The sequence below is a fragment of the Delphinus delphis genome, chromosome 10 (genome assembly GCF_949987515.2).
Source record: "Delphinus delphis chromosome 10, mDelDel1.2, whole genome shotgun sequence".
NCBI classification, from domain to species: domain Eukaryota; kingdom Metazoa; phylum Chordata; class Mammalia; order Artiodactyla; family Delphinidae; genus Delphinus; species Delphinus delphis.
The window spans coordinates 97,838,011-97,862,054 of record NC_082692.2 but is presented as its reverse complement, the minus strand read 5'-3'; the positions used below and the strand labels follow the sequence as shown (position 1 = coordinate 97,862,054).

At 48.0% G+C, this 24,044-nt stretch overlaps 1 protein-coding gene across 1 annotated transcript in view; it reads right to left on the bottom strand.

Annotated features, from left to right (window-relative positions):
• Positions 1 to 24,044, bottom strand: part of SLC6A11 (solute carrier family 6 member 11) — a 121,907-nt gene that overhangs the window by 45,206 nt on the left and 52,657 nt on the right. The window contains exon 6 of the mRNA XM_060023056.2: positions 22,562 to 22,696. Coding sequence (XP_059879039.1) covers positions 22,562 to 22,696 — 135 coding nt within the window. The remainder of the gene's footprint in view (positions 1 to 22,561; positions 22,697 to 24,044) is intronic.

Sequence of the window (24,044 nt, the reverse complement as noted above, 5' to 3'; positions counted from 1 at the left end):
TCCCCCAGGCCCACAGACAAACCTCAGGGAGCGGGGCTCTGAAGGCCTCAGGGCACCTCTCTGTCTCCCTGGGGCCATCGCCTCCGGGTGGCATTAGGAGTGAGAACAAAGGGGAAACCCGCTGAGGCTGTGTGGGCCTTCATGGCTGCCTGTGTGAGCATCGCCTGGGGATGCAAAGACTCTCTGCTCCTGAAAAAAGAAGGTGGGTGGGTTCCTTAATCATCTCAGCCACAGAAATCCAGGATCCCAAGCCCTTGCAGACTCCCTCTCTGCTGGGGGCTTACGAAGCTGACTGTTCGTCTCATGTGGTCCTCGCCACACCTCAAGTCAGATGCTGTTATTATCTCCACTTACAGGCCAGGAAACAGAGGCCCAGAGAGGCTATAGAAGTGACCCTGGATCAGGCAGCCAGTAGGAGGAAGACCCAAACCCAGACTTGTTGACCCCAAAGCCCTCCCTTTAATCTCCCCAATAGACTTCCACCATCTCAACCAAGAGGAGAGAGCCCCAGGCGACCAGCCTATCACCCGAGTCTCTGCTCCTCCCAGGCCCACATCCCGGGGGATGTGGTGCTTGACATCCGCGGACCTGCCTGTGTCCGCTCACAAATGCTCCCTCCACCGCCCACTCCCACCCCACGTCCTTGCCAGCCTTCACGGTCACATAGCCATCTGCTCCACACTGCCCCTCCTCTGCTCATCTGAACGGAGAGGTGACAGCCTTCAACGATACCAGATGCTCGGGAGGCTGACTAACAGAGCAGCAAGCCCAGAGTGCCCAGGAAGAGGGCAGAAGCAGGTCCAGAGACTGCGTGTGTGCACGACCGTCACAATATGGCAGGCTGCCCCCCACCCATGAGCTGCGAGGCCGTCTTCCTGACCACGCACGTCAAGGTCGTGCAGGGTGAGAAAACAGGAGCGATGGCGAACCTCACGTGAGCACGCACAGGAGACAAGACAGGCCGCCACAACACTCCCTCCCAAGTGATGCTACAGGAGGGTGGCCTCGGCTCTGGGCAAAGCCACCTGACAGAGGGACTGTCCTCACTCCTCACGCCTCTCTCAGTGACGTCCCTGGGCATCTGCTTGAGCAACAAAACCAAGAATGACAGAATGACCAGTTTAAAAATAAATCAAGACATGAATGTTGAAGTCTTTGGGGAGTGAAGTGTGCCAATGTCTGCAACTTACTCTGAAATGTATCCAAAGAGATAAAATGGATGGATAGATGCAAGTCCTGGGAAGGTCTGTGATGAAGCCAACACAGCAAAATGCTGATGGCAGAATCTGGGTAGCGAGTAGTATGTGAGTGTTCCCTGGGCAGGTAGGACCAACAGGATGCTGGAGAGGATGATCCCATCCAGCAGTGGGAACTGCGGACTCACTGCGGAGATGGGTCCATAATTGCTAAGGGGGAGGGACACGCTTCCCAGGGACACGTCCGGGAGAAGATGTGTGTTTTGTGGCCGGTACCTCACGAGCACGTCGGTGGGGACTAAACTGAGGAAATCGTAGCTCTGCCCAGGTGACAGTCAGGGGCCAAACCCAGCGTTCAGTCAGCGACCAGAAATCTCGAAGTTTTCTGGGATTCACAAGTCTCCTCGACCTCACCTCAAAGATTAAAAACACATGTGAATTCTTTAAATCCTCCAGCTGTGATTTGTGGATTTATCTGAGCAGGGCTTAAACCTCACTGTCAGCCACAATTCCTTTCAGGCTGAGGTGGAACAACCTTCCAGGGTTCAAGAGAGGTTCAGGAGTGGTGACCAAGAAGGCACAAGGGCACACCCCCCCACCCACCCCCACCGTCACCCTCTGCACGGTTTCACGGATACATTTGATGCTCTGTCTCGGAGGCATTCACTAAGATGTCCGTGTCTGTAATGTGTTTTCCTCATCTGTCTCTCTTAGAGAACATTTACTTTCTTCCTCCCTTTGTGTCTTCTCTACTCTGTCACCTATTTCGAGGTATAAACAATTATCATGGCAGCCCCTTTCCGGGCAGGAGCCTAGCGCTGAGATGATGGCATTCTACGACAGGTGTTTAGTGAGCACGTACTGGGTGCTGGGCAGCATGGAAGCCCCCATGGGGGAGGTATGGTTGAAAGAGATGCTGTCTATGTTCTGGAAGGGTAGTCTTGGGTGGTGAGCCCGTGTAGTTTGGATTAAGCCCCCAAGGATGTTAATCACATATTTGCTTAGAACGGCATTCATCCAACCCTCTTCCCCCACTTACTTACATGGCCTTGAGAACTCTTAACGTGCTATCATCTATAACCTTGGAGACATGTGGGTGATTTATAACATAAAAATATTCACATGCTCATAGATAAATCATCTCCAATCTCTGGGTCTAACTTTCATAGAAGGACATTTTAAAGATTAATTTCTGGGCTCTGGCACCTTTATTAATCATCCACATACAACCGCTAATAGGAACTTCCTGTCAGTATGAAATAGCCCAGAATGGGTCCTAAGGGGAGAAAGAAAAGTCAAGGGTCATTGATCGTGAAAAGATTGAAAACCAGTGATTTTACTTGATGCCCTCATTATGGCTGAGGGAACTCGGCACAAGGAGGGACAACGACCCTTCAAGGTCAGTGATGGAGCTGGGTCCCCTGATCCTGAGCCTAGGAGTTTCCCACTGGGCAACAGTACCTCCTGCAGGCAGGAAAGGGTGGGAACGGCACGGAGGGAGCAGCTGAGCCAAGTGGGGTGTCTCATCAAGGAGCCGGAGCAGCTTCCACCCTCCTTGTGAACGTCACGCAGGACTCAGGACTGGCCCTGAGGGTCTTTTCAGCTCTTGCTCGCACACGAGAAGTGAGGCAGGCGGAACATGAGATTCACACACCAGTGAGTTTTCAGCATCAAAAGTCCCAATCCCCAGCAAACTCAGATGTATCAAAGCCCCGTCACCTTGCTGCTCGCAGACAGAGGAAAGCCTTGCTCTCCTCGCTCCCATTTGTGCTGGGTCAGAAATCATCAGAATACGTTGCATTTGCAAAGCATGCGCCTTCCTCACTAAGGAGGTATCTCGGGAGGCGGTCTTAGCATCTTCCAGAAAAGAACGGCGTGCACCTCTCGGCAGCCCTGTGCTCCTCAGAGCTCTGTCGTACAGGTCAGCCCCACTGGTACTCTCAGCAGTCACCCGAGGTGGAGAGGGTCGGGCTTATAAAGACAGAAGCCCAGAGAGGTTAAGTGACCTGCTCAAGGTTACAAAGCTAGTGAGTCAGGACCTTATTCCATGTCTGCTCTAACCTCTTGATTTCATAGTTGGGGAAACAGGCTCAAGGGGTGGAAAGATAATAGATGTTTCAAACTGGAGGTTCTATGTCCTCATCCTGTTCTCCCCCAGCTGTGGCTGTGGGTAAGTCATGTCCTCTCTCTGGGACTCAGCAACTTGTCCACAAAAGAAGAAGGTGAATCTAGAAACTGACTCTCAAATTTGTTAAAACAGCAAATAAGTGGGGCCCAGGGGGCTTTTTGTCAAAAACCTTGACGAATATGATTTTACTCCATGTGCTAGAGACAAATTCACTGTCAGAAAACATAATCATGGATAGTGTGGAATATGAAATCATCACCACAAACATACGACTTTATGAACAAAACTGAACTGTTGAATTAAGCACCCAGGGATACTTCCTTTAATATTAATTTCCTGCTTAAACATTCAGTATGTCATGTTCAAGACCAGCAGACGAAGAAAAGCAAATACCAAGGGTCCAACATATTTTTATGAGAGATACAGAAAACAAATAATTATGAAATGTAACAGATATTGAAAATTCATAACCTGTCTGGAAAGGGAGATAGAAAATTCTTCCAGGTGCCAGAAATGAGAGTCAAAGCTAAAAGATGAAGACTAGGAATAGACCCAGCAACCCATGGGGACATCCAAGTAGAGAGACACCTGAGGATCTAGAATTTAAATTCCTTCCCAAGGACAGAATTAAGATTTCCGGCCCTGGCAAGAACACACAAAGGAGAAAAGACAGTCTCCTGAATAACTTGTGCTGGGAAAACTGGACAGCTACACGTAAAAGAATGAAATCAGTATACTCTCTAACACCATGTACAAAAATAAACTCAAAATGGATTAAGGATCTAAATTTAAGACTGGAAACCATAAAATTCCTAGAGGAAAGCATAGGTAGAGCATTGCCCGACATGAATCACAGCAGTATTTTTTTTGGATCTGTCTCCTAAAGTAAAGGAAATAAAAGCAAAAATAAATAAATGGGACCTAATTAAACATAAAAGCTTTAAAGCAAAGGAAACCATCGACAAAATGAAAAGAAACCTACTGAATGGGAGAATATATTTGCGAACTATATGACCAGGAAGGGCTTAGTATTCAACATACACAAACAGCTCATACAGCTCAACATCAAAAAAACTGAACAACCCAATTAAAAAATGGGCAGAATAGACATTTTTCCAAAGAGGACATGCAGATGGCCAACATGCACAGGAAAACATGCTCAGCACCACTCGTCACCAGGGAAATGCAAATCAAAACCACAATGAGCTATAACTTCACACCGGTCGGAACGGCTACCACCAAGAGAAACACAAATAACAAATGTTGGCGAGGATATGGAGAAAGGAGAACCCTTGCACGCTGTTGGCGGGAAGGTAAATTGGTGCAGCCAGTGTGGAAAACGGTATGGAGGTTTCTCAAAAAACTAAAAATAGAACTACCATATGACCCAGCAATTCCACTCCTGAGTATGTATCTGAAAAAGACAAAAACACGAATTCGAACAGATACATGCACCCCAATGTTCATACCAGCATTATTTACAATTGCCAAGATATGGAAGCAACCTGTGTCCATCAACAGATGAATGGATAAAGAGGATGTTGTACGTTTATACAATGGAATACTATTCAGCCATAAAGAGAATGAAATAATGCCATCTGCAGCAACATGGATGGACCTAGAGATGATCATACGAAGTGAAGTAAGTCAGACAGAGAAAGACAATAATTCCATGATATCATTTATATGTGGAATCTAAAATATGATACAGAGACAAATATTGTATGGTAGCACTTATATTTGGAATCTAAAAAATATAACAAACTAATGACTATAACAAAAAAGAAACAGACTAACAGATATAGAGAACCGACTAGTGGTTACCAGTGGGGAGAGGGAAGGGAGGCAACACAGGGGTAGGAGATTAAGAGGTATAAACTATCATATATAAAATAAACTACAAGGATATATTATACATCACAGGGAATATAGCCAGTATTTTATAAGTGGAGTATAAACTTTAAAAATCACTACATTGTGAATCACTATATTGTACACCTGTAACTTACATAATACCGTACATCAACTATACTTCAATAAAACAAATTATTTTAAAAAAAAGATTCCAGGCCCTGGGCATGACCAGAAACTGAGTGGGATCACTGCAAAAACCTAGGAGCCAGAAAGGGATTGTCTTATGGTGAATGAGGGGTCAGAAAACTCTGCCCCTCAGCCCAGGACTCGATATGGAAATATCAGGTATGGGTATGATCACACAGTGCTCCTGCCAAGTGGGCATCCAAGTTTAAACTGACACTTTAAAACTACTGTCCTAGAATTGCATACCCAGCTAAACTCCCATTCCAGGGTGACAGTGAAATAAATACCTTTTCAGATATGAACTAAGAGAGCTCAGTTCCCAAAGGCCTTTGCTGAAAGAACTACTAAAGGATGTACTCCAACAAGAAGAAGTTTAATCTATTAGAAAAGAGTAAAAATAACAGGAAGCAAAGAAATCAGTAAACACATTGTAAAATCCAAATAAGTATCAACTCTATACAGTAATAAAGCAGAATTAAAAAGGGGTGGAAAACAATAACAAGGATGGGCAGAGTGTGGAAGCTGGAGGGAAATTTGTGTCCCATGGTATTTCTTGCTCAGAAAGAGAAAAAACCTAGTTAAGAGCCACTCTGACTAACTGGGCACCTGCGTCTTCTGTCTTCCCACTGCTCTGGGGGAAGACCCTTTCCTCCCGTCCTGGGGCCACTGCAAATGCAGCTAGCGCAGCCTCCTCGGCATGTCACTGGGTGGAACTCCACTGCAGTCCACTCTGCCCAAGACAGCTGTGGCCACAGTTCTGATCCTGATTCTTCAATGTGCATTCTCTGAACTCTTCTGGAAATAACCAGGCCCCTAAGGGGTAGAGGAAAGAAACCCACAATGCCAACAGCATGCCTTCAGAGAGGCAGGGCTCACTTGGCATCCGGTGCGATTGGAGTTTGAGTTTCCACAGACTCTTCTGCTTCTTGAGGCTTTATCCCTCTAGAGCACAAAAGTACAGCAGAACGGTCTGCGATGATAGAAACATTCTATACCTGCTCTGTCCGATATGGGAGGAACCAGCCACACGTGGCTATTGAGCATCTGAAATCTGACTCTTGAACCTGAGGAACGGAATATTGACTTTAATTTCAATGACTTTAAATTTAAATGGTTAGATATGGCTTGTGGCTCCTGTGCTGGACAGTGTAGTTTTAGAGGGTGGGCGATCCCTGAAGAGATCCATTCCATTCTCAAACGATCCTGAGAGAGAGGGGTACAGGAATTCCCAGAGTGATCTCTCCCACCCTCTGCCCCGGAACATGAGCGAGAGCAGGTAGGTGGCCCCAACACCCGGGAAAACCTTGCTCACCTTACTTGGCCCCAGGACCTCTTCCTCCCCGACCACAGCCTTCACTGATGTGTCTGATACGTCTCAGCCAGACCTGAATGCTCCTAGACCAGTGCTCCTCAAACTCCCACATTGTAAAACCAGTGAAGATGTTGCTGAGATGCAGACTCTGATGGGGCAGGTTGGGGATGGGGCCTGAGAATCTGCATTTACTAAAAACTCCCAAATAAGGCTAATGCTACTGCTGGTCTGGGGACCACACTTGGAGTCATAAGGTTTTAGACTTCTCGAAATGTCAGTTAGCTCTGTCTACATGTACGATGACAGCTAGCATTAATAGCTTACGTTAACATCTGTATCTGTTCTCTCAAGGCGTTTAAAAGCATATTCTGTGAGAGCAAGATAGGTTAACAAGTTCATACTATGTAGCACCACAAAAATGCCTGAAGTTTTGGTCAATAAAATTAAAGGCATATTCATCTCTTAAAGAAAATAACAGCTAACATTTACTGAGCATTTACTATGTGCTGGACACAATGCTATGCACACAATGAATGAGCATTATCTCATTTAATCCTCACAACAACCCTTTTTACAGATGAGGAAATCAAGGCACAGAGAGGCTAAGTAATGTGCCTGCGGTTACACAGTTAGTAAGCAGACGAGCCATGAAATCCAAGCAGTCTGATGGGACCCCACACTGTACCTGCAGCTTTGGTTGAAAGCTCAAGAACAGGGATCTCTGTTGGGGGTGAATGGACTCTTTTTAAGAAAAAGATGCTAACGAAATACCTGCCCACAGATATTCATAGCAGCTTTATTCACAATCATCAAACTTGGAAGTACCCAAGATGTCCATCAATAGGTGAAAGGATAAACAAATTGTGCTTCAAGCAGACAACAGAATATTATTCAGGGATAAAAAGAAGAGAGCTATCACGACACAAAAAGACATGCAAGAACCTTAAATGCATATTATTAAGTGAAAGAAGCCAATCTGAAAAGGTTACATAATGTATGGCATTCTGGAAAAGGCAAAACTATGGAGACAGTAAAGATCAGTGGTTGGCAGGGGTTTGGTGAGGAAGGAGGAGGGATGCCTAGTGCAGCAATTTTAAGGCAGTGAAACTGTCCTTCCTGTATGATACCATAATGCTGGATGATGCATTTGTCAAAACCCATAGCCTGCAGCACACAAAGAGTGTGCCCTAATGTAAACAATAGACTTATTTAGTAAATACTGCAATAATAATGTGTCAATACTGACTCATCAATTTTAACAAATGCACCACAGAAATATAGGATGTTAATAATAGGGAAAAAGTGGGACCAGGGGAGAGGAGATATATGGGAACTCTGTATTTTCTGCTTAATTTTTCTGTATAGCTAAAACTGCTTTAAAAAAGTTTATTAATTGAAAAAGAACATGCTTAATATACAATATTTTATATATAACTTTGGGGAGGGGTGGCCAAAGACCTTCCCCCAATGAAAAAACTCCTGTCCTAGAATATATCGCTCATCCACCCCTCCACCCCACTCCCACAGAGCCCAGCAAATGTCTGGCAAGAGCGGATACTTTGTACATTTCTGTTGATTCATTTTCAAAGCAAAGACCAGGCGCAATACCTGGCATACAGTATGTGTTCAGTGATACTTGCCGGATGAATAAACATAAGACTGGAATTCTAAAACATTGGCCTAAGAACCCCTGGAGACGGGCTTGCAGCTGCTCCTCTCCTGTGCTGTAGAGCTGGAGTCCTCACTCTCTGTGGCTCTCACCAGCCCCAGCTGTGGCCACTCCTGGTGACATCTCAAGGGTAAAACCAGTGCCTGACTCATCCCTCATACTTCTACCCCATGGGCAGGACTTGCACACAGTAGGTGCATCCTGAATGTTTGCTGACATCAGTCTCTTTTCTCTGTAGCGCCTCTCGGGCTTCTGCAAGTAGCTAGACAAACTCACACAATGGCACTAACTCCAGCCACACCTGCCCATACACCTGTGACATCACAGCTGGAGGGCTGCTTCTCATATCCCCTATGACATGGCAAAGCTTCCCCTCTCCCCCAGATCAAGGTCATCTGGTACGTATCTCTGCTTCTTCCCTCTTCACCTCCAAACATACTCTATTTTCTCGCTCTTTCTATGCACCTGGAGAAGTTCCCCTGTGCTGTTTCATCTAACCGTACCATATCTACGAGGGCGCAGGAGGCGAGTAAAAGATGGGACCCTGCCTGCTAGAGGCTTACAAGAGAGGAAACCGAGTGTCAGAGAGAGTGAGTCACTTGCTCAAGGTCACACAGTGGGTGAGGGAGAGGCAGGCACTCAAATGCAGCTCCGTTTGACTCTAAAGCTCTCTGATGGCAAGCTCTGCTGAGCCTCTCTTGTCTGCATAATCTTCTGATGTTACAGCTTTGTTCATGCCGGTCAACCTCTTGCCCCGAAATGCTCGACAGCTCCCTACCGACCACTGGATGAAATCTTCAGCTCTCTGGCCTTGACACATGATGCTCCCAGAAGGAGGGGTCTCAGTCTACTGTCTCAACCTTATTTCCTGTGATTTCCTGTCACAAAACCTATCCTGTAGCCACATTGAACTTCTTACCATTTCCTTCGTATATGTAGACTTGCTGGTCTTTGCTTATCTCCAGATAGCCTTCCCTTCTCCATCCTTCAAGGATGAAATGAAAGGCTACTTGTTTCATAAAATCTTCTCTGGGACATATAATTGGAAATAATTCTGTTCTCCTCTGTTAGCAGTCCTTCATCTAAACCACCATATGACATCCACCCACCCACTCACCCATCCACCCACCTACTCATCCAGTATTGACGGGAAGCCTAACATATGCTAGGCTCTGTGCCAGGTGCCAGGGAGTCCACATTCTAATTAAGGGAGGCTAACAGTGAGGCTTCAACAAATGAACACGCGATTGCTTCAGAGAGCCACCAGCCCCATGAATAAAATAAAACAGGGGCTTGGTTAGAGTCACGGGGTTTAGTGGGGATGTCTGAGCACAGCTGATCACAGAGGACTTTGAAGCGGAGACCTGTAGGGTGAGAAGGAGCTGGACATGGGAATATCTGATGGGGCAGTGGCCCAGACAGACAGGGTCTGTGGTAGGAAAGAGCCTGGGATGCCCAGCACCACGTGGGACATGGGGCCAGGCCACGGAGGGCTCCTCAGCCTGGGCCATGGTGAGCAGTCTGGATTTTAATCCTCATGCAAGGGGAAGCTGCTAGGGCTTGTAAGCAGGAGGGTCAGACTTCTGCTTCTGGTCCTGAGGGACTGGTAAGGAATGGCCCTCCTGCCATAAGCAACTATCAGAGCAGACAAAAATATAACCATTTTCAGGCAGTAGATAACACGCAGGGCAAGACTGCTACCCCTGAGAGATGGGAAGATCCAAGAGGGGTGTGCTGAGCCCTCTGCCTGGGGACAACAACTAGAGCCAAGCAGAACACACAGTCCCGCCAAGCTGAACAGGCAGGGCCAGAGAGCAGGGCAGCTGAAATAGCTGGAATCTGCAGTGTGGGGCACAGGAAAGGGGGAACTGTGCAGAGCGGATGCCCCAGATGTCCATGTGGAGGTTCCCACGAGGCTGTGGCTGATGTAAACATCCAGGGTGAGACCACCAAGACTTCCCAGATAGCACCGCTTGGGGCTGAAAATGCAAGAGACACTAGAGGCCAGACGCCGCCAGGGAAAGAGCAGCGCCAGGGGATCGGGGCTCCCTCCCTGCCCGAGTAGACAGATCTGGCCAACGCCAAGTATTCACCCTTGGTACCTGGCTGAGACATAGAAGGACCTTCCATTGGGGGAAGAACCATGTCCTAAAGCAGGGTTTCTACACTGTGGCACTATGGACATTTGGGACCCGTAATTCTTTGTTGCAGGGGCTGTCCTGTGCATTGTAGAATGTTTAACAGCCTCCCTGGCCTCTACTCACTAGATGCCAGTAACCCCCCAAGTTGTAACAATCAATACTGTTTGCAGACATTTGCAAGTGTCTCCTGGGAGGCAAAATTTCCCTGGTTGAGAGCCATCACTCTAGAGTAATCACTACTCTAGCTCCATCCTAATAAAGCCTAAAGCCAAGCCCTGGCAAGATCTACTGGGGAGACAGAGTTCAGAATCCCATTAAGTCCTATCCACTCCCATCAAATTAAAGGAGCTTGGGAAACAGCTTGGGATTTCCACAGATCCACACTAAAAAACAACGTTGAACCTATAGAAGTTTAAGGTGATCCGCCAATAACCGAACTACTTATTAAAATAAAAAAAAAACACTCTGCAGAGGAAGATAACAAAATCCAGAGTGTGTACAACATATTATTCACAATATTCAGTCAAAAACTACCAGACATGCAAGAAAACAAAACAAAACAAGAAACCAGAAAAACGTGATCTATATCCTGAAAAATGTCAGATTTAGCAAACACTGTAAAGGAGTTATTATAGATATATTCAAAGCATTAAAGGAAAATACATTTGAATAACAACATCAGGAAGTTGCATGATCCAGATTCCTTTTTCAGAGCTCCCTGGGTCTGCTGTGTGAGGAAAAGAGTGAGTGAGTGAGTAAGAGGCCCACCTTGGAGGATGGGGCCCATCTTGGAGGCTATTCTATTAGCCCAGAGGAGGCTGGCTTGTGCCTCAGTAGTTTAGGCTCCATTTAAATTAGTGTGTTCAACCCTGGTGGATACTCTCAAAGTGGGGGACTGACAACTTAGAGCAGATGAGTCAAGAAAGAATAAGCAAGTGAAAGAATAAATGAATATCTCAACATTGGGACCCAGGTGAGTAGAGGGCTGTCCCAAAGTAGAGGTGAGAGGCTTCCATGTCACAGGAGGGGCCACTCAGTGGCTGACCAGGTTTCTACAGAGGGGATTCCTGCACTGGGCACCTCGGGTGGGAATCTCACCCAATGCTGAGATTCTAGGATTCCTGCAAAATAGTCACATAGGTCTGGGATGCTCAAAGACCCCAGAAGCAGGACTGTCATCCCAGTGCTGGGCAGAGAGAGAGTGAGCCCAGAAAGATCAGATATGACAAAGTTTCAGCATTGAATCCTCTACATGGCCGAGTGAGACTCACCTGGGTTCAAGTGCTAGCTGTGTAAGCAAGACACTAGTGCTGGAGCCCTGACTCCTCACGTGAAAGCCTTTAGGTCATGGGTTTTAAGATTCTCAGGTCCTATAAGATAGGACTTTTCTCTCAGTCACAGAATCTAAGGACTTCTTATTGGTCATCAGAATTTAAGGTACTTACATATAGCACTTAGCTCCTGAGTCTGAGACAGAATAATTTTCAACACCTGACTATTTGCTGATTAAGCGAATTGGATAAATTAAATGACAAGTTCATAAAGCACAGTAACTGACATAGAGTCAGCCATCAAGAGATGATAAGCAGTAACCAGTATCACTACTCTTACGGATACCTGAGCAGCTCCTCAACCACCAAGACTGCAGGTTAATAAGGTGCCGCTAAAACTGCCAAAAACTAAAAAGCACAAACCTTCACCTTGAGTAAACCTGTGGTTGGAAGAATTTAGTGGGTGCCCAGCGATGTACAAAATCTCACTGGCGTGTACAGGAATTCTGATTCTAACAGCAGGCAATTCTGAAGGAATTTCAAGCAGTAAAGAAAGAAACAGTCACTGTCTTTAAGTGTACATGATATCAGATCAATAACGCATCTCTAATTCCAGAGGCGTTTACCTGACGACTGGAAGGAGCACACCTGTGTCAGGTGAATTCCGACCACTGCACAGCCCTTCACCACTGACTTTATTGTTATTGTGTGTCTTTCCTAAGAGACTGTCATCTCCTTGAAGACAAGAACAACGTGTGATCTGATTCTGCATCCCCCTGCTTGGTACTGAGAGGAAAACAAACCGGCATGGTGGGGCAGTGACCCTAACCCTGAATCAAACGTACCGAAAGGATACCTTGGGGGATTTTCAGTCCCATGGCGTGAGGTTTGCAACCCCCATGTCAGTGAGGTTTGTGATCTTTTCCAAAACACATCCCATGTCTCTAAGTCGATATCAATTTTGTAAATATTGGTTTGAACGTCCAACAGCCAAGAGGCCCATTTTCCCTTGGGTCCCTGCCTGGAATCAGAGTACACTGCCAAATTCCATGGTCCCATCCCTGAGGTTCAGCAGGTAGGGTTTTCTTTTATTTATTTATTCATTTATTTATTTTTAACATCTTTATTGGAGTATAATTGCTTTACACTGGTGTGTTAGTTTCTGCTTTACAACAAAGTGAATCAGTTATACATATACATATGTCCCCATATCCCCTCCCTCTTGCGTCTCCCTCCCTCCCACCCTCCCTATCCCACCCCTCTAGGTGGTCACAAAGCACCGAGCTGATCTCCCTGTGCTATGTGGCTGCTTCCCACTAGCTATCTATTTTACATTTGGTAGTGTATATATGTCCACACCACTCTCTCACTTCGTCCCAGCTGGGTAAGCAGGTAGGGTTTTAAACCGAGGTCTTGTTTTCCCTGATTTGTCCCCCTTTGGGGTGGGGAGGGGGATAGATTTGGTGTTCTACGGGCTCTCACTGTTCGGGCATCCTTGGACCCCATCCCCAGGATCTGACACCTTAGCTACAGGCTCCAGTTCCCTCCAGAGAGGAGGCCGACTCGGGGAACTTGTACACGCCCTGGGAAAGCAGACCCCACGACTTGGATCTGTGACAGGCTTTTCTATTCTTGCCCTGAAAACACACACTTGAAACACAATGAAGCGCGAGAGTGGCAGGAATCTGGGGCAGGGAAAATGTGATTTCCTGCAAGAGCCCCTCCACTCCCCAAAGACTGAAAAGGCAGAAAATAAAAATTTGAGGGAAAAAAAAAATGGAGTGGAAGCACTTCATACTTCAGAGAGAACACAGGGCTGACAGAGAAGACAAATAGATGTTTAGAAAGTTATAACAGACCACGGAATGCAAATTGCCAGGGGACAAAGGCGGCGAGTTGCTGTGTGGCTTCAAGGGCTTGATGAGAAACTTAATTTACTGGACCCATGATAAAAGCTCTCAGTTCTGAGTTCAAGGCCTCCCCTTTGGGCTGTGAGGCCTAGGCTTGCCCTGGCCAGCGCCAGTGGCGTGGACACAGGATGAGGAACACCGCCGACTTCTCGGCGTCCTCCTATGTGCCGGGCACCCAAACTGAAAACTAGAAGTGTGTTTGCATTCCCAGGCACACTGGCTTCACGGCTACTCTATGCAGTAGATATTCATACCTGGACGGACAGGTGAGTTCCTTGAGCCCAGAGAAGTAAAGGGATGGGCTGAAGGCCGCCCAGCAGCTCAAGGGCAGTAGTGTCTCAAATTTCTTTCCCTCGACACCAGATTCCACTGCACTGAAAACCCCTCTCTCTGGAGAGCAGACCCCCAACCACAATGTATGCTACGTCACCGTAATGCAAAGTCACACAGGCTCTGGTGGGAATCGTCCTTCCTTCACTCATTCAATAACTATTTATCGAGCGTGCACTGTGGGGCAGGCAGAGTTCTGGGGGCTGGAGTTCTGCAGCGAACGAAACAGATCAGTCACCTGCGCTCACTCATGGAGCCTACACTGTAGCGTGTGGGGCACAGTGATACACAATGAACAACATCTGAATGCTGGCAAGTGTCAGGGAGAAACCAAAGCCGGGAAGGTGGGCAGAATGCGTGGAGGGTGGAAGGGGGCTGCAGTTTTAAACCAGGTGGTTGGGAAGCCCTCATGGACACTACAGCCTTTTAGACCTGGAAACAACTTCCATGGCTCTCTCGACCCCGCGTTTTCCTGTGAGGCAGGTGTTCTCCCAGCTCCCAGGTTCCCACAGCTTAGCTCTTTACCTACTTTCGCTTTCTGGAGTTCTCTCTCCTGCTTCACTAGCTGGGAGACAGGAAGAGAGGGCTGTTGTGAATACTCCCTGACCCGGCCCGACAATCAGTTTTTTTTTTTTTTTACATCTTTATTGGGGTATAATTGCTTTACAATGGTGTGTTAGTTTCTGCTTTATAACAAAGTGAATCAGTTATACATATACATATGTTCCCATATCTCTTCCCTCTTGTGTCTCCCTCCCTCCCACCCTCCCTATCCCACCCCTCTAGGTGGTCACAAAGCACCGAGCTGATCTCCCTGTGCTATGTGGCTGCTTCCCACTAGCTATCTATTTTACGTTTGGTAGTGTATATATGTCCATGCCACTCTCTCACTTTGTCCCAGCTCACCCTTCCCCCTCCCCATATCCTCAAGTCCATTCTCTAGTAGGTCTGTGCCTTTATTCCTGTCTTACCCTTAGGTTCTTCATGACATTTTTTTTTTCTTAAATTACATATATATGTGTTAGCATACGGAATTTGTCTTTCTCTTTCTGACTTACTTCACTCTGTATGACAGACTCTAGTGGGAATGTGAATTGGTACAGCCACTATGGAGAACAGTATGGAGGTTCCTTAAAAAACTACAAATAGAACTACCATATGACCCAGCAATCCCACTGCTGGGCATATACCCTGAGAAAACCATAATTCAAAAAGAGTCATGTACCAAAATGTTCATTGCAGCTCTATTTACAATAGCCCGGAGATGGAAACAACCTAAGTGCCCATCATCCGACAATCAGTTGTGATGGAGAATCCCTGCCACACAAGCCCAGAGGGGCCAGGAGGGTCTCTCAAAGGGAATTTTCCCTTGTCCAAGGCCCCGGAGCTGGGGTCCAGAGCTCTGCACCAGTCAGGCTCCCTGTGTCCCTTTGTAAATGTAAATGACACAGCAAACAGGCGTGTCTGAGCCCCTTGTAAGCAGGAGGGAAGGGAGCTGGGCCCGGACCTGGAATTAATAGAGATGCTGGATCCTGGGGAGGCTGCAGGGCTGCATCTAAGCTCCTCACCATTCTGGTCCAGATGCCGGGAGAAGAGCATCCTATGGGGAGGGAAGACACCCTGGGGACCGTCTTTCTCCTGTGGGTCACTGCCTCCCCTCCCCCTGATGACATGCATGGGCACTCCCACCCCAGGCCCCAGACTTCAGGGAACCCCCAACATGTCTGCAGAGAAGTGAAGCTCTGATGGTAATGGGCAGCCCCCCAGTTATCACTGGAGCCCCAGGACAGGGCCGGTGCCTCAGGCTGCAGGAGAGACCAGGAGACTTGGGGGTTCTAACGCGTGCAGCCTCAGCCGTCAGCAACCCCCACCCCTGAGGCCCCCACCAAGTACGCCTCTGGAAGGCATGAGAGTGAAAGGCATGGCAGGAGTGCAGCCGCTTCCCATCCCCGTGGGTGTACGTATAAAAGGCTGAATCGTTCACTGGCTTTGGCGCAAGGACGGTTATCAGTAACAAGCGGCCACATTCTTCTCAACTGACTGGAAGGAAGGACGGGAAGCTGTGATCTCGCCCATGCCTGTTCCCTCTTCTTACAGGGAGAGGAACTCAGGCGAGGAGCGGTGACTCTGCCCTCTTACGCCAGACTGTGGGCCCCCTGAGGGGAAGGGGGGGTCTCACTCATTCTACATGCTGATGTCTGGCACATAGGTTCATGCAACGAGCATCTGGAATAACGTAAGGTGCAGCTTTGCCAGGCTTTGGTGACAGATGAGTGGTACACAGGACTAACGGGATGCCCGTCCTCGTGGGGTCTGCAGATCAGGAAGGACTCCCAACCAAGTGCTCACTTCACCCCCTGCTGACCCCTCAGTGCACCTGAGATCACTGACCACCCCCCACTCCCCAGGGACCGGATGGAGCAGCCCCGGGGACCAACGACCTCCCCGTGGCTCACCTGTCCCCATCACCTCTCCTTCCCAGCTCTCCAGCCCCGGAATCAACGCTTGAGTCCCTCGCAGCCTGCACACTGCAACTTCTAGATCATCCCCATGAAACAAGTGTGTTCACACTCCGAGAGCAGCCGAACAACTAGACCGAGTGACACTTCCCAGGAACTTTCCTTCTTGGTGCAATTTGAAGTACAAATGGGAAACTAACTTAAGATGATTATTCAGAAAAAAAAAAATCTGCACTGGCTAAAAGGGGAACACTACCAAGAGACACAAGACCGAGGCTTTTACTGACCTCCTGATAAAATATGTCCAGCCAGCAGCTCTCCGACCAACTTTCTCTGTGAGAGCTGGCCTCTTGTGTCGAGTGGGAGCATGTGGCCACCTAAAGTCCTAACGCTACCCAGAGGTCCCTCCAGCCCCGGCTGTGGCCCAAACTTCAGCCAACCACCTTTCACTTGCACTATTTTTGCCATGTCCATGTTTGTTCTAATATTCATTTAATACTGCCTTACTAACACAACACTGTAAAGCAATTATGCTCCAATAAAGATGTTACAAAAAAGAATGTTATGGCACGATAATAAACATAATTTGAAAAATAAAAAAATTAACCTTGTTTATTTTATCATGCATATATATATATACATATACACACACACACACACACATATATATATATATATTTTTTTTTACCAGTCATTATTTGATGGATATTTATTTCCAATGTTTCCTATGATAAACTATTTCTTTTTCTTTTTTTTAGCAAACCTCTATGTGCATACCTCCTTATGCACACACATAAGGGATGTTCTGGGCGGCAGCCTATGCTCACTTCTGGTTTTCAAAGTTCTTGCCAAATTACCCTTCAGAGTATGTGTGTGAGGTTGTGGGGAGGGGTGTCACATATATACACGTGAGTGTGTATACTGTCGGGCCTCTGTATTCACGGGTTCCACATCCTCAGATTCAACCAACTGCAGATGGCAAATACTACATGGTCTGTGGCTGGTTCAGTCTGCAGATGCAGAACCTATGGATACGGAGGGCCAACAGTAAGGGACTTGAGGATTTGTGGATTTTAGTATCTTCAGAAGACTGGCTCCAGGACCTCACACAGAAACAAAATCTGCAGATGCTCAAGTCCCGTAGTCGGCCCTCTGTACCTGGGGCTCGCATCCGGGGATTCAACCAACCACACATTGTACTGTAGCATTTACTGAAAAAAAAAAAAAATCCATGTATAAGTGGACCCACACAGTTCAAACCCGTGTTGTTCAAGGGTCAACTCTGTGTGTGTGTGTGTGTGTGTGTGTGTGTGTGTGTGTGTGTGTGTGTGTGTATTTTGATTTGGTTGATATCCCAGATTTTTTTCTAATGCACATTAAAATAAGTACATAACTATAAAAGGAAAAGAATATTCCTCCACAGCTGGGTCATCATCCTAGACCTTCATGGTCATCTGATGGGGCAGGCAAGTACAGCCTGAGATCCTCATTCTAGAGAAGAGGGAACTCACCCCAGAGAGGTGAGGAACCTTGCTTGAGGCCACATCTCCAATAACGGGAGGTAGGAGTCAAAACCAGTGGCCTCTGCTTCTTCATGGTCTGGAATATATACAAATGGGAACAGTTGTAACCGGGTGCTGTGGATCTGTTTTCTTCTTAAGACCTCACCTCCCTTCATTTAGGAGTTGTCCTTCCCAGAACCCAGGAACCCTGGGCTCTAAGTCTTCACTGGGTTGCGAAGCTGCTGTGTGGCCACAGGCAAGTGGCTCAGCCTCTCTGACCTGGATCTCTCTATCTGTCGAGTAGACATTCCAGCTGGGGCATTGTGATTCTACTGACCTGCTCAGATGCTGCCCTCTCTCCCCACAAGGAGACAAGCTTTGCGTGATGCACTAGCCTCCAAATTTGAGGAGCCATCAAAACCCTTATGCAGACTCATCATGACTGTACACTCTACTGCCTGCCTTTCAGCGCCCAGAGCAGATCAAGAGCAGGTTCGGGGCTGCTCCCACCTCCCTTTCCAGACCTCCCTTTCCTGAGCCGTTCCTGCAACACACCCCAGCTTCCAAAAAACACTAGCTACCTGGAGTTTTGTTTTCTTTGCCCTTTGGGGTCAGTATCCGTATCTCGGTCCAGACAATCAGCTATGACTGTGGAGACACACACAAACATATCCATTTTCTGGCCATTACTGAGAGAGAAACAAAAAACATTACAGCTCACAGATCTGGTGAGCTGGAGGTTTTTAGACTTCTTGCTAAAGCAACAAAATCTTTCTTTAAAAACCAAAATAGCTCTGGCTCTTATATTCATTCAGCAAACATTTACTGAGCTATTATGTACCAGGCACTGAGCTATCCAGGGCCTAGGGACACAGTGGTGGGCAAGGCAGATACAGACCCAGCTTCCAAGGTGCCTTCTTAGAGAGGCCCTTCCTGGCCACCTGTTGGGAATCACAGGTCTTTTCCCCAGCACTCTTGCCCCACGTCCATACTTTGTCTCCATGGTTCTTGCCACCATCTAATGGATGGCATCTTTGACTTGATTTTGTTTACTACCTTCTTCCCCAACCAGCATATAAATTCCATTGGGCAGGGATCACTCTTTTGTCCACTGTCTAATTCCATATGCCTAATACCTATAATAATCTCTGACACAAGAGTAGGCACTCAGTAAATATCTGTTGCAAATAAATAGAAAATAAATAAATCATACAGGTCATACATATATATGACATATATATGTGATTATTTCATCGCAAACATGATAAGTTCTTTGGAAAGTCAGTCCAGGGGTGCATGGTTGGCAGTTGGGACAGACCTGCCTGACCAAATAATGTTTAAACTGAATCCTAAAGGGTGACTGCGTGTTGCTCAAGCAAGGTGGAGAAGGAGGGTCTCGGGGAGAAAGAGTGTTCCCAGTGGAGAAACAGCATGTGCGAAGGTCCTGGGGCAGAAAGGAGCCCAAAATCTGGAATTCTAAGGTGTGGAATGATAGAGGAGGAGAGTGATGGGGGATGCAGCAAGGAGGCAGCTCACGGAGGACCTCAGAGGCCCCTCCACTTGGATCTTATTCCAAAGACCACAGGGAACCCCAGAATGGATTTAAACAAAGAGGTGCCCACCAGATTTATATTTCAAAAAGATCACTCTGCTGCTGGGTGGGGAGTAGCCTAGAGGGGTTAAGAGCCACTTCTGGAAGACCAGTTAGGAGGCTTCTGTAGTTGTCAAATGGGAGATGGTGGTGGCCTGAATGAGGCTGGTGGCAGTAGAGGCAGAGGGCAACAAGGATGGAGTGGGGGGATCAGGTGGGGGTCGGAGCCCATCAACCTTCCCCTCACAGGTGTCTGAAGGTTCTTCAACTCAGGGGTCAGCAGACTTTCTCTAGAAAAGGCCAAACAGTGAATATTTAATGTTTTGCAGGTATGCAGGAAAGCGTTACCACAGCAGGCCTGACGCTGCTCTCCAGGAGGCATGGCTTGCCCTGGTGTCTAGGAACTCCGCTTCGACATTCCCTATGACGCCAAGCGATGCGGTTGTCCGCATGCCTGGGGCACTCAATTCTGCTGGACCAGCCTGCCTGGACTGTCCACACAAGCAATGCACTTTACAGTGAATGCCGGATTTCCTGACGGGGGTCTGGAATCCAGAGGACTGTGCTCAATCATGCACTTAATCAAATGCCCCCATTAAAAACCCGGACTCCAAGTCCGGAGCAGTCTCCCCTGGGCAGAAGTGCTGCCCACGTGCTGCCGCATTTCGATACTGGAAGAAAGAGGACGTTCTGTGCAGCCTCTCCCGTCAGGAAGGGGAGAGACTGCTCTACGCCTGGTGTGGATTCCTCCAGACTTTGCCTGATGTGTCTTTTTCTCCCACTGATGATGGAAATAAACCAAATCCAAGAGAATAACTTCTTCTACGTCTTGCAAGCCCTTCTAATAAATCACTGGATGTGGGGTGGTGATGGGGGGAGGTCTTGGAACCCTTGATACAGGGGGTCCTATGGTTTCTGCCTCAACTACCCAGTTCTGCCTTTGAAGAGCCACAGACAATAGGTTAAAAAAAAATAATACCATGGCCATGTTCCAATAAGACCTTATTTATAAAAACGGGCAGAGGGCCGAATTTGGCGTGCAGGTCACAGTTTGCCGACTCACGCTCATGGAAAACTCAGGGCTCTCCAAATCTACTTTGAAAACCGCTGACTGAATTCACCCTTTCATGTCATCAGCGGGGAACTGAGGCCCAGAAGGAGAAAGAGAGAAGGAACCTGTCGAAGGTCACTCAGGACCAGTGGCATAACCAGAGGAAGAATTCACGTCCTGACTCCCAGCCCCGTGTGCTTTCCACCACTCCAAGCAGCCGCTCCATAGGACAGCCTTGCCGATATGTGCTGGCCTGGGACCCAGAGGCCTAAAGGAAAGATCCGGTAGGAAACTAGGATGATTCGGGCAGGGGGTCTGAATGGTGAACCGCCTGGCCTCACTTCTGTTCTGCGTGTGGTGTGTGTCTGTGTGTGCACACGTGTCTTATGTGTAGGGCTCCAACGTTGTAGGTATCAGCTGGGTTTTTGCCAACTTTTCTGATCATCAGAATGGCCTCTGAAGCTTAAAGATACAGATGCCCAGGTGCCATCTCAGCCCCCCGAGAAAATGCATTTCAGCATGTGCCAAGGTGTTCTGAGGATCAGCCAGGTTTGGAAACTCTGGGAGATGCTCGGGACTGGCCAGCCCTGAGGACCGGGAGAAGCAAGCCGGTGGGCGGAGGAGGGAACAGGACGGCCATCCGGATCAAGGCAGAATTTGTGGACCTAACGAAAATGCACAGGGCAGTCACTGTGGAAATCTGTTTTCCAAAACTGCTTCTTCAACTGAGCCTTTGGCATCGGAGGTTGGAGTTAGTGAAGCCAGTCGTCAGGAGCTAATTTCTTTCTTCCTGGGATTCTGCTTGCAACTCAGGCTGCTCCTTGTTGGGGCCTGAGCCTCGGGGCCCTCACGGCGGGGCAAACTGAGACAGAAACGAGCACACGGGCCCCGCCGCCGTCCACCTGAACCCACCGTAATGAGCTACAAGCTGAGCTGCGCGAACCAGCGCTCCTCACAACCCCATTCTCCTAAGAGGGGGCGGCCGCAAGCCAGAGACGGAAGACTTGACATCTCTTGCAAGCCTCGTGATCAGCTGAACGCAGATTCCACACTCTACGGCACGATCTGTGTTTGTTTTCAAAGAAAAACGAGCGCCTCTTCACCCACTAAGATATCTGTTGGGCATGTTATTTCACACAGTGGAATTGCCAGGGGGCCTTCAAAAGATACTGAGACCTGAGACCCACCCCCAGAGGGTTTGTTTTAAATGGTAGGGGTTGTGCTCTGGGTGGGAATCAGGATGTTCAAAAGCTCCCCAGGAGTTTCTAACAAGTAGTGGAGGTTGCGAAGACCTGGGCCCCTAAGACGCTGCGTTCATCTGTTGTCTAACACCTCCCCCCTGCAGGCACACCACCCCTACCCACCTGGAGAGGCTTCGGCATAAACAGTTCTACCCAGAATTCAGAACGGCTGATGCCTTTCCAAAGACAACTGACAGCTTAGCCAGGTCACCAGTTATTTTGTTTCTGTGACCTACCCCCGCAAGGAGAATCACCAACAAAGACCCAGTTTCTCTCGGAGAAGCACGCCTGCAGAGATCTGTGTTCTTAGGTGGAGAAAAAAGTGTATTTTTATTTTAAATGACCTCTCACTGAAATTTAGCATTTCCTTCAATTACAAAGGCAGGCGACAGACCACAGTACTGTCATCGGTAGAGATCCCACATATTTTCATATCACTGTACAGAGTTCTCCAAATATCATGTATGCTCATCACTGCTTTGAAATCATGGAAATTATTCTCCTCATGCTGGATATTGCTACATTACCATGTCATAAATCTCTTTTTTTCATGTTTTGGTGATTGTATTTCAATGTATTTGATTCCTTGTGTATGTAATTTACGCATTGAAAAGTATTCTGAGAAGGGGCCACAGACTTCCCTCAGTGGGTCGTTGAGGCGCCGTGTAGGAGGCTTCCCAGAGGTGGAGGGCAGCTGTGCACGGAGCCAGCGACTCTTACCTGTGGGTCGGAGAGCCGGGAGAGGTCGGGGTATAGGTAGAACTTGATGCCTTCGGAGGCCCCGGGCAACGTGACCCCCCGGATCAGAAGGATCAGCAGCATGATGTAGGGGAACGTCGCGGTGACATACACCACCTGCCAGGAGAGGAGAGGGAACAATCAAGAAGGAGCGACAGTGGCAGGCAACGCGGCAGGCCCCTAACTTCTTGCTGGCAGCAAAGGGCCGCCCAGCGCAGCGGTAAGAAGTGAGCCCGAACACAGCTTGTTCTCGTACCCACCCCCGCGAGGCTGGGTCCTGCAGTGAGCACCTACTGAGAGCCCACAGTGGTGCTGTATCAGTGCTTTCCAATCTTTTTTGGACCAGAACGGAAGAAAGCAATATATACGATATCACAACTCATACACACATAGAGCTGAAACAGGAAGTTTCACAAACTCATGCTCATGTCACATGTGTGATGCACTCTAGTATTTTCTATCATACTGTTGTCATTTTTAAACACTGGTCATGGCCCTTTAAATTCATGTCAATTCACTAATGGGTCAAGACCAACATTTTTTTTTTTTTTTTGCGGTACGCGGGCCTCTCACTGCTGTGGCCTCTCCTGTTGCGGAGCACAGGCTCCGGACGCGCAGGCTCAGCGGCCGTGGCTCACGGGCCCAGTCGCTCCGCGGCATGTGGGATCTTCCCAGACCGGGGCACGAACCCGCGTCCCCTGCATCGGCAGGCGGACTCTCGACCACTGCGCCACCAGGGAAGCCCCAAGAGGGGAGGGGAGGAGAGGAGGAGAGGAGAAAACAGAGAAGGGAATGGGAGGGGGAGAGGAGGATGGGAGCTGTTTAGGGTGGGAAAGACCCAGTGTTTTCCTGGAATCATTTCCGCTTGGTCTGCTTGGAAGCAAGCGATTGGACCCCATGAACCTGAGAGACCCTTGCAGCCCATGGAATCTGCAAGAATCAAGGCGGTGAAAGGAACGAAATCCTCCCTAAGCTTTCCTGAACAAAAGCCGCGTGGAAGGAGACAGCAACACCTTGACAGAGCACAGGAGTTCCTGTTCTACCTGAGGTGCCCTCAGGACTCAGTGTCCCCTCCTGTCTTACTTGTTCTCCCTCGTCACATCCTCTCCTCCAATCACTTCATCCCTCCACCTATTTAGAGCATCAACTTGTTAATATTTGGGGGCCACAGACACTTCTGAGAATCTGATGACAGTTATGGACCCTCTCCCCCTTTCCCCCAAGTGTGCACTTTCACAGATACGTGCACCAGCTTTTGGATGGTCCAGAGGCTCAGATTCCTCAAGTAAAGAACCTGTGCTCTAGGACCTAAGATCTTAATCCCTCCATCACTCTGGAGCCTCTCACCCCTTTGCCATGCAGGGTTTCTTTCACTAGCGGCTCAGGCCTTCACTCCACTCATTTATTTATTTACTCACTCATTCACCCACAAACCCTAAACACTCCTATGTACCGAACACTGAGC